This window comes from Pholis gunnellus (assembly GCF_910591455.1).
Source record: "Pholis gunnellus genome assembly, chromosome: 11".
Classification (NCBI taxonomy): domain Eukaryota; kingdom Metazoa; phylum Chordata; class Actinopteri; order Perciformes; family Pholidae; genus Pholis; species Pholis gunnellus.
The window spans coordinates 7,867,851-7,885,445 of record NC_136538.1 but is presented as its reverse complement, the minus strand read 5'-3'; the positions used below and the strand labels follow the sequence as shown (position 1 = coordinate 7,885,445).

The 17,595-nt window shown below is 42.5% G+C and overlaps 1 protein-coding gene across 1 annotated transcript in view; it reads right to left on the bottom strand.

Moving 5' to 3' along the window:
- Positions 1-11,607, bottom strand: part of wdr11 (WD repeat domain 11) — a 45,594-nt gene extending 33,987 nt beyond the window's left edge. The window contains exons 1-9 of the mRNA XM_079169239.1: positions 11,440-11,607; positions 10,312-10,423; positions 8,711-8,864; positions 8,378-8,551; positions 7,967-8,168; positions 5,022-5,187; positions 2,884-2,986; positions 1,960-2,158; positions 841-941 (exon numbers count right to left, since the gene is read on the bottom strand). Coding sequence (XP_079025365.1) covers positions 841-941; positions 1,960-2,158; positions 2,884-2,986; positions 5,022-5,187; positions 7,967-8,168; positions 8,378-8,551; positions 8,711-8,864; positions 10,312-10,423; positions 11,440-11,525 — 1,297 coding nt within the window. The 5' untranslated portion in view covers positions 11,526-11,607. The remainder of the gene's footprint in view (positions 1-840; positions 942-1,959; positions 2,159-2,883; positions 2,987-5,021; positions 5,188-7,966; positions 8,169-8,377; positions 8,552-8,710; positions 8,865-10,311; positions 10,424-11,439) is intronic.
- Between the last annotated feature and the right edge of the window lie 5,988 nt (positions 11,608-17,595).

The following is a 17,595-nucleotide window of genomic DNA, read 5'->3' as shown; positions in this document are numbered from 1 at the left end:
GACAAATATTTTAAAACAAAAATGAACAAAAGAAAAGAATCCTGCATCACATTACTATTTTATACCTATATTCATCTTTTGACAGGCAGCTCTGTTCTAAATCAACAGGGAGATGAGTGGGATGGAAACACATCACAAGCAAAAGGATGAGATGGTAAACAGTGAGAGAGAGAGAGAGCGAGAGAGAGAGAGCGAGAGAGAGGGAGAGAGGGAGAGGAGGCCCGAGCACCCACGGGACTCTTTGTGCTGAGCCGCTCAGACTGGGGAATAACGCCGGCCTGAAACCAGCAGTCACACATTAAAGCAGAGAGGGAAGGGGTGCCAACTACTTGAAGTACAGTAAAAGATATAAGACGGCCAGGTATACACACACACACACACACACAGATATATGAACACACACACACACACAGCTATGTCTCCTTTCTTTTTAGTTTTCACCTTTACTTTCACAAATAAAAGCCATCCTTGGATGAAGAAAGAAATGATATGCTGTGAATAGAAAATAATTACACCCACTTTTCAGATTATGTTGAATTCAAATGCAATAAATCTACATATTTTTACTGGCGCGCACACACACACACACACACACACACACACACACACACACCCCCCCAGCTGAAACAGCTCTGCAAAGAGGGGAGAAATCTCCAGATCCAGGTGTACAAACTGCCCATAAACACGGGTAGATTTACACAGCGCGACACAACCAGGTGTGAACACTTTGAAGGGGGGTGCATTGACTTTCTACCCACTGTGTGGGACATTTTGCCATGTTGAAGACCCCGACATGTCTGGTGCTCGCTAGATGGTGCCGATGGCGATGTGTGAAATTACCGATCATGCTGTTGAGAGAGAGATCCTGAATCCTTTTCTGGTTTGGACCCAGTGGAGCTCCACAAAATGACACGGGGGTGTAGAGCGGCGACAGGCCGGAACTGACACAGAGGGAGAGAGAGAGATTATTAATCACAAACATTTTTGAAAGCATGGTCGTTATAGAAACCAAGAGAATGGCGAGTGATAAATGAATATTGCTTGTGCAAGTGATAAATGTGTTCCACCTTTTAATAAATGATCGAACCAGAGGGAGACAGCAGTAGTCATGGGGGACGACATGCCTACTGATTCCTTGTATTGATCAGAGGCAGCTCAATAAAAAAAGAAAAAATAAACATAGAAATGATTGCTCGTAAAGGATATTTCCATAACTGCTGTGATGGAGCTTCTACAAATTATGACTGAGCAGGTAGAACAGAGTGAAATGTTCCACTCTACATGACTCCTTTTTAATTTATCTCTACATGCTTGGCACACTCAAAGAGAGACGGTAGCGGGAGTTATTATTCGTGTCAGCCTATCAAACCCGGGCCAAACCACCTTTATAGGGTTTGTTTGGGGACACCAGAGCACAAGAATGTTAAAACAACCACAAGGAGGCATCGGATTATCGATTCGAGGGTGGTGCGAAAGACAACTGCCATCTTTGCAGTAATCCTGAAATAGAAAGCCCATCCGTCTGAGACTGCAGACCAAATGAATTCAAACAGGGCTATAATAAGATCATTCATCACAAAGTGGCAAAAAGCAAAAGCATTGCCGTCCCTCATCCCGAGATTTTCTCTTGTTCGCCCAAAATACATTCTGGTTTTAAATGCTCTGCAGGCAGACAGACCTCTCCCTGCCTGGCACAGGAAGCCAACTACAGAGAGAAATACACAAATGTCTCCTCGACTGCAGCGAGAGAGTGCTCCATCAAAGGGAAGCAGGGCTCATCACTGATAGCTAAACTCTGTGCACCCCTTACCTACAAGACTAAATTTAGGTCGGAGGATTAAGTTGAAAGTCAGTTTTTAAAAGTATTACAACTTTTAACCGTTACCTCTCCCTGCTATTTCAGCCACACTTATCTGTGTGTATGTATGTATGTATGTGTGTGTGTGTGTCTGTGTATACCTGGGATTGACAGCAGCCTTGCCGGTGTGGCCTTTGAGCTCCCACAGCATGGCTCTGCCGTCGCTGACCATTAGCGCAGCGTTGTTTTCGTTGACGGGACAGATAACCATGCGATACGGCCGGACCGTCTTGGTGACTCGGATGGCATCGCACTGAGAACGCAGGTCGTACATGAGCTCGTACACATTCTGCTCGGGGTCTGGTGGAGAGGAGGACGGGTGGAGAGAGAAAAGAGAGACATAGAAGGAGATAGGAGTGGGGGGGGGGGGGGGAAACATTATTAGAGGGTGGGGGAGTTGACAAAAGGCGAATCAGAGCAAATTGGTGAACACGTGAATGGAAGGGGACAGGAAATAAGGAGGAGAAAAGGAAGGAGAAAATACAGAGGAAGACATTGAGTAAGTGTGATTGAGAGAGCGGCGAAGATCATTTTGAATAAGTGAGAGGAAAGAAGAGGAGCAGAGTAGAGAGATATGAGGAAGGATTGAAGGAGATCAGGAGAGAAGACAGGAAATAAGCGAATAAATGAAATCACGAACTGAAATGGTGGGAAGAAAGAAAAATGAGGAGCGTGGAAGAGACAGCAAGGAGAGTAGGAAGAGAGAGAGAAACTCTGCAACAATGGACTCCCATTGGCCTATAACACTAAGCCAGAGATTAATGACAGAGTAAGGGGCTACATGCACCGAAACATAGAGAGTGGCTCCAGGCTCTGACTGCTGTGCAGTTTGGCTCAATAGAGGATGACTGGGGGGGACAGAGTGGTTTGTGGTTTGTGAGTGAGTAGAGTACAGCTAACATCTGTGTGTGAGTGTGAGTGTGAGTGTGAGTGTGAGTGTGAGTGTGAGTGTGTGTGTGTGTGTGTGTGTGTGTGTGTGTGTGTGTGTGTGTGTGTGTGCAAGTCTCCGTGAAGAGGTTTCATACCTGCCGCTTCCTCTGCAGTGGTGGTGGAGCGACACACTCGGAGGGTGATGCACCCGTTCTCATGGAGACAGTAGAGGGCATCCCGCTGAGCGCAGGGGATCACCTGAACACACAGAGAGAGAGAGAGAGAGTCACGGGGAGCACTGCATCACATACGTGTCAAAGAAAAGTCAAAAATTGCGAGAAATGTCCGTCACATATGTCCCAATGCTCAAGGAGACGTCTTCACATCGCTTCTTTTGTCCAATTAACAGTCCAAAACCCAAAAGAGATTAAATTCACAACAAGGAAATAACAAACGCTCAAACTGGAGAAGCTGGAACTGAGGAAAGTGTGAGTTTTAATTAATTTTAAAATTTTAATTAATTGTGTAAATAGTTTTCTGTTAATCGAGTAATCAATTAAGCACTTCAGCTCTAGACAGTATAAAACAATATCAGTCATTATGTTCCCAACTGACTACATGTGATAATGAAAGTATTCCGGCTCAATGCGCTCTCAATGGATGAAACGAGCAGAAGGCATCCATTGTTGAGACGCTTGTGTGTACAAGATGAACTGCACTAAGCAACATCATTAAGATGAAAGGAACTTCAGTGCTCAGTTTATTATTTACATTTCAAACAGAAGAACACAGTTTGGGTTGTGGCCTACCGTTTTAGTAATTATATGGCATTTTCCATTTATCCTTTTTTTTTTATTATTTTGAGCATCGCCTTTGTGGTTCTTTTCCAACCAATCGTTTGAAACCCAGACCTTCAGCACCACTTCAGATGTTCAGCTACTGAACCTGATAAACGGTTGACTCTGTGCACATTGTTTATGTGCCTAATCGGACAGTGTGGAGTATAGTATGTGTCTATACTTCCCTGTCTTTCCTTGGCCCTGGGATCTTCTACACTCCAGCCTGAACTTCTGCTGAAGCGGTGTCATCAGTCATGCAAATTGGCTGTGTGACAAGCACTTTATAACACTTAAGAGGAGGGAGGCGTTGGCCGGACAGAGCCTGGGCGGCTGAGTAATACCTCTCCACTCCTGCTCTGTGACTTCAGGGCTTTACTCCTCGACTACAAAAGGTTTGTTCTCCACCTCTGTGCTGTTTAACCACGGGCACATTTATTAAAACAAGATCACTGACAACACAAAATAAGTATGATTTATGGAAGTGCAATAAAAAAAAAAAAATAGAACGGAGCACAATTCCACGCACACAGAAAATGTCAATTGTCTGTCGGGATAAACTGAGGCGCAGTAAACGGGTCCACGCGTCTGCATGCAGGCAGAACTTTGAAGGTTATGTATTTCCACGGGCTTATTATGGCTCAAATAGAATAGAACCACCGCAGTGAAAACCGTGAGACCTCCTCGGCGTAATGACAAGCCACCATAATGGCCAGTCGTTCACAGGCAGAGCTGGGAGTGAACAGAGTGACATTAAGAGAGAGTTTCTGTTCCATTACTGGCTCTGCAGCCGTGACAAATCCTCCATCCGACACCCCCGCAGCATTCATCAATTTCCAATTAGAAATCCAGGCTCCAAAAGAAGAGGACCGGCACCTAAAAGGTCACCGGGGCGACTGAATGTGACAATAGAAAATACGGAGGGATGGTGAGGTTTCTCCTGCTGCAGCTAAAGGACTGCACAGTGCAGCCGTCAGACCTTGATGAGGAGAGCGCTGAGAGGGTGGGTGAAAAGTGGAGAGCTTTATCATTCACGGCAGGGGGAATTGGCTTGCTCTAAGATTCATCCATATAAAAGAAATAAAAAACAAAAGACAGGTTAAAGTAAAAACCCTCGAGTAATGCAATAAAAGTAGAAATTGGGCACTGTGTTCATGGGGGGGGGGGTGATGTAGTAAGAGTAAGCAATTTGGAGCGAGACAGCGCGGCCATCCCTGCATTTACCTCACCAACTAAGACGTCGCTGTCATGCAAAGACAACTTCCAAATGCACAGCAGGAAAAAAAACAGCTGACCTGTAAAGAAATGCATGAAATTGGCCAATTAGCCACCTTCTTTCCGCCAAAAACGACGACGGTGAACTCTTTTGTAGGTTGGCGACATCAACGAACTTCCAAGCTTTACTGAGATCCCCCGAATATACTGATTTTGCCTGTACGTGTAATGCGGTGTCTCACCTGAACGAAGGGCACGCCGGAGCGCTCGATGGCCACCACGCCCACCGTCTGGCTGAGCTCCAGGTCCAGGATGAGGATCTCTCTGGGATAAAGCAGCAGCATGTGGTTCCTCTTGGACGGCAGGTAGGACAGCTGCAGGCAGTCGTTCAACGTCACCGCCTCCGCACTACAGCGCCACACAAAGAGGAAAGAGGAACTTCATTTCAGTGCGAGTTTTTTTTTTTTTTTTTTTAACTCGGATAAAAGGTAAGATAAAAGCCCGAAGCACATTTATCTATTTATTGATAAACTAATGTATTCCTACATTCGGCCACTGTTTAGCATACTTGTTCTAAACTAAATGTACTGCACACAGGACATGCTTTCAGAGGCTAAAAGTACATTTTAATGACTAGGAATGAATAAGTCTCATCCAGCACACACATCACCAAAGATATAATGAGACTCTGCCGTATCAACACATATGAAATATGCAAATACACCAGAGATGGATGAGAAAGTCTGAAAACAAGTCTCATTTCGAGGATCAACTTGATTTTTATTCCCGTCGTCTTATGCAGAAGGCTGAATGAATTAGTTATTACTGTTGCGGCCTCCGTGGGGGGGAACTGAGAAGTGAGTTTGGTGTAATGAAGGCTGATTAAATTAAGCAGGTATCGGCAACGACGGACAAAAAAAAAAAACTTCTATAATTTCGTGTGTCGTAAAAATGTTGAGCTAAAGTCTGTTGCGATTAAAAACTAATTACAAAGACCATCATTCCATGGCAGCAGCCAGGTGCGATCCGTCCATACGACAACAAAGCAGTCACAAATGTTTAGCACTTCCATCAGGAAGGAACAGAAGGCAGAAGTTTATGAGCGGGACTTTGGCAATAACTCATTCCTACAGCTTCATTCCTCTAAGTCCCCATGAGATCAAATAAAGGAGGGACCAACTTTAGAACACAATGGAGATCATTATCCTCTCGGGGGGGGGGGGGGGGGGGGGGGGGGGGGGCTCAAAAGGGGAACCTTTAGGAGTCGCTGAGCTAACCCACACTGTTACCAGCTCACTGAAGTCAGGCGAGGCGGCGAAAAAAGGGCCAGAAACGTCTGAGCCACCAAAGGCTGAACATCAGAAAGAAACTTCTGTGTCTTAGATGCAACAAAAAAACGACTTCAGAGAGAAAAGACAGAAAAACAGAGGAGAAAGTCGGGTAAGCCTAAACCCCTCACAAAATATTAAGCTGCACAATTACTGAAACATCACACGCTCCTCACATCTCACTCCGTCTTTGCTCTGAATAAGCCATGAAGGCTGCAGAAGTCTGTGGATCATTACACGTAGACACACACACACACACACACACACACACACACACACACACACACACACACACACACGCACGCACGCACGCACACGCACGCACACGCACGCAAAAGGTGCGTTTGGTAGCGCCGGACGGGATCTCAGGTTTTCTAAAGAACTCCCCGGGCTTCTATCGTTTAATCACGTTCAATAAACATAAGTGACCCCGAGGACAAACAAATCAATTATAGTTATTATTCTACATTATTTAGTCCCTTCAGCTTCTCGTCTCTAGACAACTCAGAATAAAACACGCACAACTTGATACCGGCAGGCTGACTTTAGCTTGGATTTGCACACGAGCACCAAATGTGTGCATGACAACTTGATTAACAGAAATATATTCATATGCATTTGAAAGATTTTGATGGAATTTTGTTATCATCTAAAGAATGAATCGAACCTCTACATATAAGTAGTTTCATCGTTTGAGGCAGAGTCTACCATCCACACACTGGACCATGGCGGCTAAATATCCTACAGCTAAGTGATATTTAATTCATAGATATTACATTTCTGACACAATGTTCACGCGTGTTAGCGAACGAACAGGCCGATATCTATCATCGACTGATGAGACACTAATGTGCGTAACATAGCGCTGCATTCACACGTCTCTGATAATGGTCCGGGGGGAGCAGAGTCTTATTTAAATCACCCGTCTATCAACCGCAGGCACCACAGAGCCAGAGAGCCGAGATACTGTACCGGCTGAACATGATGAACCACCCGAAACAGACACACGGACAAAAAGGCAGACTGATGGAAGACGGCGGTCTCTGGGGGGGCAATTACACACGAAAGATGAGGCGAGAAGGTGTGACATAGACACAAAGAGTGAAAAGGACAAGGCGAGAGAGAGACGAGTAAGATTAATGGCGTGTGTGTTAATAGAGCCGGTTGAGAAGGTGGACACAGCAGGCCGGGGCGTTGCTGCTATAAATAAGCCCGTCTGACAGTCACAAGCGCTGAGGAAGGGAAGCTGCCAGCACATCAAACAGGCCTTTGGTCGCTGATCCGCTGCAACTTTTTTGAAAAGTATGGCTTATAGAATTTCACAAGTTTGTCACTTCATGGCATGAAAGTGAGGTTAGTCACTACTTCTCATGAGTATTGAGAAAAAATGTGTGAGTCGTAACACAACACATCTGTCAAATTGCTTTTGATTGATCACCAGACCGAGGCTTAAAATCGATATGATGGCTTTAACCCCGAAAAAGCAGAAATTTGAACTTCAAAATCGATCGCTTTCGATTCTTGATGGTTGAACAAACAAACAAGCTCAGGCACAACCAGAATCCATTCACATTCTCACACAGCGAAGGCCTGTCCTTTCATCCTCTCACAGAAACATCACATCTGTCAGATGCCTCAGGCGCGACAAACAGCCACATGTCATTCCTCCCAAAACGACCAGGTGTCAGGCTTCACATTCAACGGGTCAGTTAACGTATTGAAAAAGGGGAAACGCAGCCAAAGTGATAGAGAGAGAATAAAAGAAGTGTGCAATTCATCAAAACAAGATAAAAGCAGACCGGCGTCCGACAGATTTTAGAAATGTTTTTTTAATATGCAATCAACGCGTCACAACTTACGTGGGCTTTTCATTGGTGATGAGCACTTTGACCTTGTTGAGGGCCTTCTTGGCGCCGGTAGGGGCCAGGATGGAGGCGGGGGCAGGCTTGGTGTGGGCGGGGCTCGCGTGGGGGCTGGCGATGTAGACCTTTTTGCCGGCGTTGCCCGGTGGTTTGGAGTGGGAAAAGTCTGTGATGAAGACTATTCCTTCGCTGGTCAGCACTGCCCAGAAAAGAATGATTTTTAAAAAAAACGTCGTGAAGATGCGTTTGCTAGTAACAGTATCTCATGTATCTCTCTAGAGCTGGCGCAGTCTTTCTGTTATGTGTGAGTTATGATGACTCGTAAATGTAAGACAACCGGCTCCAATACAGAAATATAGAGAAAATGACACACTGCTGTTGTTTTTGTGGACAGTGTTGTTCACCTACACGCCATGTTGGAGGAGTCAAAGGGGTCGAAAGAAAAGGAGAGGATGTTCTCAGCGTAGCTCTTCTTCCACAGCTTGGTGCCCGTGTCTCCGTTCCACAGGACGATGTAGTTGGGCGGGTGGATGGCCAACAGCAGATCGCGAGACGCATCCTGAGTCCACAGCCACTCCAGGTCTGACAAGAGGACAGAGCAAGACAGAGAGAGGAGGATGAGGGAATGAAGAGCACGGAGGCATAGTGAGCGCCAGGAGGAAAGACAGAGAGAATGAGGGTAAGAGCATTATAATGAAGACAATCCAAGTTTCTCCCTGACGAGTGTTGTAGATCTCTTACCCTGGATAGGTTTGGAGTGCTCCTGGATCTCACAGTGGGCGGTGCCGCTGACCACATCCCACACTATGATCTTCCCCGAGGCGTCTCCCGAAGCCAGCCGCAGACAGTAGGGAGAGCTCAGGTTGTGGTAGTAGTTTTCCCTCGACCACCTCACCTATCAAACACAGAACGCACGCTGAGTGACTGGCAGATGATGCATTGGACTCCACAGCTGGTGAACTGTAGATCTATCCAGAGCAGGTCTTGTAGTGTAGTAATGCTTTGACGGGGTTATACATAATAACAACGGTCCAATTAGATGTGGGCTTCGTGGAGAAAGATGCAGACTCTATAGGGAACACACAACAATGTAAATGCAGCCTACGCAGGCTCTATACTTAAAAAGACAAATGACTCCGTGAACAAGTTGGTGGTTTTCAATCATTTATCTTGTATCTGTTCCTGAATAGGCATGCTCTTCACTGTGGCTACTTCTTTCTTTCCTCGTGTCAGGCTGGGAGGTGAGGAACGGCCCGCTGCTGTCGCCGCGGTGCTTTAGAAGATTTAAGCGTGCTTGGGAGTGAAGAACGAGAGCCACGGTTTGAGCCTGTGCACTGATAATCACCGTGGATTTTATTGCCCATTATTTACCTTAATACAAAACACGGAGACATCGAACATATAGAGACACACACACTAAAGAGGACTATTCGTCAATACGGGAGCAACCTTTACACAGCGAGCTGAACGTGTCTGCCAGAGAGGGATGACAACAACTTAGCTCAAGGTTTCCCAAATGCTAATGTTAATACATGGGTGGTGAAATATTACTCCATCAGCAGGTGTGTGTGTTTGTATTTGCTCCTGGAAAGCAAAAGAGACGGACACACAGCGTGACAGATACAGTAAGCGCTCTGGAGGCGTCTGAAGCTCACAAACCGTACTGCTGACTGTAAGCGGCACATTAGAGCTTCCAAAGAGCAGGTTTGAGATTGACGAAGAGCAAAAGAGCAAAACAGAAGATAAACAAGTGTCCCGAAACAGAATTTCTTCAGCCAACACATTAATTAGACCGATTTGTCACAATCATGATCAACCTGTTTGATTGTGGCCTTTCTATGTTACAGCTTTACATATGTGAGGGTTTGTGGCTGTATCTAGATACGAAGGCATTCTCTTAACTCTTAGTGTAATTATTATGTCACTAATCTTATACTGTTGTATTTTACTTATTGTCGTATGTTTTTACACATTTTTTTAACTATTTTAAATTGTTTTTATCATTGTTTGTCTGCCATGTCTATCTTGTCAAGCCCCTTGTAAGCTTTGTTTTGAAAGGTAATATATGAATAAAGTGAATTATCTTACAGCTGTTTACAGCTCCTCAAATAGGAAGATTTGATTTTCTACTTTCTCTGATGGTCAATAACTTCCCTTTGCACTGTGGGAGATTGTTTAGGGCATTTTTCAGAAGTTTATGACATTTTATAGACTAAACGATTTATAATTGAATTCAGACAATAATTAACAGAGTAATCAACAAATGAAACCAATCGTTGCCCACAGCCCTGCTACGAAGAAACAATTCAACAGATGAAAGACAGTTTACGTAGGAAACTCACCTTGACCACATTGGCTTTGTGCCTCTCCAACACCTGGATGGTCTGAGACGTCTTTGGATCGATGATGAGAATACTGGAGTGACATCCCTGAGCTATCAGCCCTTGCCAACCCCTGCAGCGAATGAAAGTCAGAGAGAACGACAGGAGGAGGCGAGTCACTCGGCCATTGAGCCAACTTCAACTTAATTGTCTCATAACACAGACACACAAAAATATAATAAAATGCATGAATACATCAAGTGATAGCAGGAAATCTAAAGTATGTAATGGAAAACTAATCATCAGTTGAATCATCAGGAGCATTTAAGAGTTAAGCTGCCCTTTGATAGTCTAATTCTCCGTATGAAGGGTAACCATACAGAGGACGAGCTGGGCCTAAGGCCTCATGAAGCAAATTTCGACATCAATGATCATCAATCCACTCCATGTCTGCAGCTATCATCACACTCCAGTGTGCATACAATATCTGCACGCATATGTGGCTGGATCAAAATCCCGAATGCACAAAAATCACAGCTCAATTTCACATCGACTTTTGAACTTCTAGTTCTAATATGAACTAAAGCTGTTTTTTGTACACACAGATTATCGATTAATGAGCCCTGGTGCAACAGGCTGATGGGAATAATAACAGGAAGCATTACTACCTCATGAATAATATCCAGAACAGTTACACTGAATGTGTCTCTTCAAGGTCATTAATGCAGTGAGAGGTCTCAGTTGTAATAATAATGTAATAATGTGCAGTATGAGGAATAAAAGCGAGTTTTATCACAAACAATGCCATAACCTAAAGGAAGTCACACTGCAGCCACGCTCCCTGCTGGATCACTATGGGAGGATGAGGGTTAAGGAAATGCACCAGGCCCAGCAGACTGTCACACCACATCACATCACATGACACCAGATTCCTTCACGTTACATGTTTCTGTGTTGTTGTTAAAAAAAAAATACACTATCGGCCTCCATTGCCGCTGCTATCTTCGCAGGCAACGTGAATGGGAACAATATAATGAAACGCATGCAATATAATTAGCAGTTTGTTGACATCATCTATCATCAATCAGCGCGTCTTGACTAAATGAAGCAGCTATAAAATGATGCTAGCGGAAGAGGTTCAGTACTCACCAATCTACAGCGGTTTTATTCTGCAAATTTAGAGTGCCAGTCAACGTCCGAGCCGCGAGTTTGATGTTGACCGTGTACGGAATCATTATTGGTGAACAGTATTTATGCTACATTAATAGTTGTTGTCCAAAAGCTGAAACAATTGTTTAGCTTCTGTGGTTCGCCTCTGATGACAATTCGAACAGGAAGTGTAGCGGTGTTTGCAAAATGATCACCGTAAGGAAACAAACCCCAGCGGAACAAGGTTCCACATGTGACACCTTGCATTAGTCAGTCCGGAAGCAAAATGTTATCGAAATGAATAAATTCTCTCAAAGCGACATATAATTTTATTAAGATGACAAGTAAAAATACATTTTTGAGGTATCATTTTAAAGTCATTTACTATTTATTTTTCACCCAATAGTTAAAACATTGTAATAGTGAAAAAGTGGGATTGGTTTTTGACATATATTTATAATTTTCTCAGCAGGAATATACACTTTTGTAAGGGTTGTCCGTATCTAAGAACTGGCCAACTGCTATTTTTTTATTTTTAGTTAAAGTCTGTTTACTGTAGTAGTATTAGTATTCAATTGAATATCACCAATTAAATCCAAAATATAATTGAATAAAATATGCCAAATATGTGTTTTTCAAATATTGTACCAGCTACTTCATTCTAACAGTGCAGTTTGATGTCTTAAGATACGGACCTAAAATCACCAGAAATGACTTATTTAATCAAATAGTTTATCCCACCAGTTGACATTGTATAATAGCTTGATAATTGTTAACAACATCTAATTATAACCAATTGTCCCAGCAATTTAGCCATCATTACAATTTGCCCCCTGCATGATTGCCATCAGACACTGATGATCCGATGCACACTGGGTGCATTGGAGTCTGAAATACAGGAGAGACCCCATGTGGTTCAGAGTAAGTGTTCTGCTTGGAGCAGTGTCCCACGGGAAGGTGGTGACGTCGTATTCTAGTCTGATGGTCTTGGAAGCAACGCACAAGGGAGGGCAGTGAAAGGCTAGAGGCCACCCTAGCTGTGCAACTTCATTGTATACTCTTATTAATAACGGTTGGCTGTTTAAACCATCAGAATCTTTCTGCCTATTATTTCATGGCACTTCCTCCCAGCAGTGACACAAGCTGGCACTCTGGTTGATAACACACAGCCATGACTCCGGGGGAAGAGCACACGTTTTGGATGATTTTTGATTGAATTCTTTCACCTCCTACACAGCCTGTATGACACATATTCAAACTTATGGTTGCAGGAAAAATCTTCTGCATGACTTCCACTATTTAGCAGCAAAAAAAGGTCAACATTTCAATTAAGACTTTGAACAATTCCTTGAGCCTCTTGTTCCTAATAAAGGCAGACTATGACATTTTTGAGATTCTCTGTCAAACAGTAAAAAGTAAATATATCAGCCCATGGACAGACATTTTTTCCTCCTCTATTATAGGTCAGTGACTTTAAGAAAGATTTTCCATTGACTGGTGAATAACAGCAGTTGACTGATTCCAATAAATCCTAAAGATGACCTTTGGGAAAGATATATATTTATTTTCCCACGCTGACTTTGATTTATTGAACAATATTAACGATGAAGCACATTTTTCTGTCCATGATCTATAGAGACATTGTAGTAGAGAAATGTGTATGTGACAAAATATGTTAGAGTCAAAAGCTTTTACAATCAGAAAATGTTCAGCTTAACTGTTTCGTGGTTCACTGCAAACGCAGCAATGTTATCGGTGTTTTCAATATATAAGAAAATAAGACATTTTACTCTGTTTTCTTCGGGAATTGTAAATGTTTTATTCCCGCATTTTAATTGTCCCATATCATGCATTAACTGTACCATAAGATTACATATTTTAACAAATCTACATTTTCAAAATGATCATTATTTGCTATATTGGGAATTATTACAATATACAGATCTGGGTACAGGGGAAAGGATTCCAATCTTCTTACATTCCTTCTGTGGCAGACGGACTAAATTAACATCTTTCATGACTGGTAATTTAATCTTTTTTTTAAACAATTCCCGACTGCTCTTTTCTGATTTGTATGTTAATTGTCAGTTGGTTGATTCAAGATTGCATCTCAGTTCTCTCAAAATCATCTTGTGTCCACAGTTTTCTGCACATTGAATGTACACACAGAATCTGTCACATTCATCATAATTACAGCAGGCCTGCATGTCTTTAGGAACGTCGCTGAGCTGATATAGATCTATGATGCTATTCCTCACCCTGCAGCACACATCTTTAAACTTCAGTATGTAAAGCTCTTTTCCATATCAACACCAAAGAATACCAATTTCACAGGTTATGACTAAAATACATTGTTGATGAATGAGATATAATCCAAGCACCTTAAACAGCAGCATACTTAATCTCTTTCCACAATTTCAACGTACAGTATGTCATGCATTTTGGCTTCAGTTGTATAAAAAAAGGTAAGTCTCCGTTGAAATGTATACATTTAGAAGTATTACAAATCTACTTTGTATGAGACGATATGTAATTATTTATGAGATGTATGTAGGAGAATGACAGACCTCACTCTATTTTGGAAACTTAAGCAGGATGAGGATGACTTAACAAAACAAAAAACATCTACAGGTATATCTTTTTTCAGTTCTTGTTTCATGAAAACAATACATTTCTTTCTTTGGAGGAACAGTACCCAGGGTGCACAGAAATTGATATTGATCTTCCCATCTGAATGCATGAGACCCCTACCAAACACATTTCTCAAAATGTCCCTTTAAGAATGATGAGTCTGGGTTTTCCTGGTAAGCTTCAAACATATATATATATATATATATATATATATATATATATATATAGTAACCGTGACATCCCTGTTTCAATTCTGTCCCAATACTAATGTCAGCCCATGTTCTCTGTCACTTTCTTCTACTATTATCTACTGTCAAACTACCTCTTGATATGCTTCTGCTATAGAACATTTCTTGAGGCACATCCATCTACTGTTGTAAGTATAGCTGTGTTTTCACTCACAGAGCCTGAGCCTGAGCCGGATTTCCCCTTGATTATAGTAATTTACCTCACTACGTTTACCTGGTGCAGTCTATCACGACTCGGCATCAACAAACAGTACGTTGTGATGTTGTCATTTTGAGAGTTGTGTACGAGGGTAATTTTACACTAAGTTACAGGTGTATAAGATTGGGGAATTTTTTACTAGTAGGGGGTAGCAGAACTGCAAAACAAACCCATAAAACCCGAACCATTATGCTATCGTTTTTAAGACAAATATGTTAACACAAAGCGAAAAGAGCAAGCCATCAGAGTTGTGTTTCTGGCCTGATGAGTTTCTAATTGCCCTCCAGTGCGACACGTGCTGCTGTTTTCTAATCTGACGCCTCTGTCGTTGGAATGACATTATTCGTCAGAGCCCTCCATACCTGTTGCAAGTCACACTTGCAAAAAACAACTTTTCTTGTACCACTATGGTTAAGTTAAAGGTGCATTGTGTAGGAGTTGGCCATGATTTTACTTTAAAACATAAAAAAAATGATATTATCAACAGAACGTGAAGAGGTTACAGTGTCGAAATTTGCATATTCATGCTTTATTGTCAGTTAGTAGTCGGCTTTTTTTTGTTTTGGATTGTGTTGACCCAGTAGAGGTATAAGATGCTGACTCGTGTTTGCTTGGAATGGGTGGCTATAGTTACACAATTCACCTGTAAGGCTTGGTTAGGTTTGGGCACATACAAAACTTGGTCAGGGCCATGCAGGCAAATATTGTGGTTTGGTATTAATGTAATTACTTGGCTCAAGGAATAGTTTGACTTTATGGGAATACACGCTTATTGACTCCTTAGCAGACACACTCAACAGGAAGCTATACCTCAAGCAGCCGATTAGCTTAGCTTAGCATAAAGAATAAGCACGGGGAGACAGCTAGCCTGGCCCTGTGCAAAAACAACTGCCTACTGGCGCATCTAGAGCTTATCAATTAATACGTCATATCCTGTTTATTTGATCAGTACGAAAACATAAAAAGGATTTTGGGCCTTTGATGAAATGACTAAGGCGTGTTTATTGACGCTTTGGTCGTTTGACGAATGTAATAATCACTTTTCAGGTCTGTTTTGTAGCAAAGAAAAAAGGTCAGTTGCTGGTGTTTTGCTACTTTCTCCAGCAGTCACTTGACCTCAGCTCTCCCCTGTTTCGTGATGGGAATGAAAGCATTTAGTCAGTCTAGCCTCGCAGGACAGGTCTTATTTGAAATAGTGAAAGGCAATAAATCAGTCCTTTTTTTCTCTCGCTTGTTTTTCTTCCTAAGGCCTTTAGGTTTCTGTGGTTGTGTGGCAGCAATGTGTAATGAAGGATCTGTAATGAAAATGGAGAGCAGGGATAATCACACTTTGGGTCACGTAGAAACCCAATTAGCGCCTGAGTGCTCTGACTGCACTTGACTGCTGACCGTCAGCCGTGTGAAATATCCCCATCATTTCCACTCCCCGTCTATCCACATGCACATGCTGAAATGTTTTTATTGATATATTAAATGCATTGTATATTTATACCAGGGAACAATATATAAATATGTGCATGAATATAAAATGTTATGGCACATGTTTCAAGTTTTGTGGACTCCCAGACTCCGAGTTTCCGTTAAAGCACTGATAGTGCTTTTATGTTAGACAGAACTGCTGCTAAAGTGTCCTCTTGGATGCCCCCATCGTAGGTAAAACATGATAAAATGCCCTAATAAAGAGAAAACTTTCTGCTCCGCTGGTGCCCTTTTTTGTTGCTGTTGTTTTTTTGCCCCTGCCCCTCAGACAGAATGAGTCTGCCACTGTGTTAGAGAATAACATATTTCTTTAAAGGGTTATTATGTAACATTTAAAATAATGTATAAGTAACGAAACATGCCATTGTGCAATTCAATACGCCAGTGGTTGTGCTACTCGGCTTATCCGATCTGGTATTGGCTGAAATTAGCAAACTTTAGCAATGCTCTCATAGCTGACTCACTTTACTGACTTGATGGCTTCTCCCTTCTATTGAACTATTTATTTTCAATCATTTGTAAGGGACCGTGTGTAATGTTAAACATACATGTTGCCATTTAATGTATTCTGGTCCCATGGCAGGTCACAATGTGCTACTGTTAAACTAAGTTGTAGCACTTTTATTAGCCGTCATTCTCACTTGCTACTGTCTAGCAGAAGACAGTTAGGTTCCCAGTAAAGGTTGAGACTTTTCAACCATTCATCCTGGTCCATAACCATTTAATAATCCATCAGATCCAGTGGATAAACTCAAATATTGCTGTCAGGTTGAAAACTTGGCTGATTTACCTGTTGCTTAATCCATGTTCTGGAGAAATATGTTCTTTCACTGGACAGTAACAAACCTCTTGTTCATTGCTTACAAAATATGACTCAATTTCACGAAGAAAAAACGCTGTGAATTGGGAGTTTCGAAACTGCAAAATGTGTAATAAATGTTGCACAATATTGAAGAAAGAGAAAAACAAAACCTAAAAAGCCACAAAGAAATTGCAATGGGTTAAATACAGATGTGCTGTCAGAGGCTCCCTTTATCATCATCATCAGCAGCTCTCCAAACCTTTAACACACACACAAAACACACAACAAATTCAGCCCAGTCATGTGTGTTTTTATGTTAGAGTTAATGACACGCTAAAGCTCCCCCCCCGCCCCCCCCCGGAGTCTGCATGCTCTCATTTCTGCCATGCCGCCTGCCATCTTTCTGATCTTCACATCAGCGGACTTCCCTCTGCGAGCACAGTGGGCACAGGGAAGATGAAACAGAGGCAACAGGGCCATAACATTTCTCATTGATGAGCCCAGAGGGGAGATTCCAGTTAACGTTTTACTATGTCACGTCTTGAGTTTGCTTCAAAAGTTTGAGGCAGCTGGAGAAAGCCCAAATGTTTTTCCTTCGACGTTGTCGTCACCAAGATTAAACCTTCTGCCGCTCATGAAGCATGTCAGATCCACACGGAGCCCCTTTGAATGCCTCCAGAATGCGTTAACACCTCTCCTCCATATTTCAAACGGTCTCACTTGACGGTTACAGCACCAGATGTCAGAATGAGTTATGATGTCACACTTTGAGACGAGAGATCCCCCCACGAGATGTC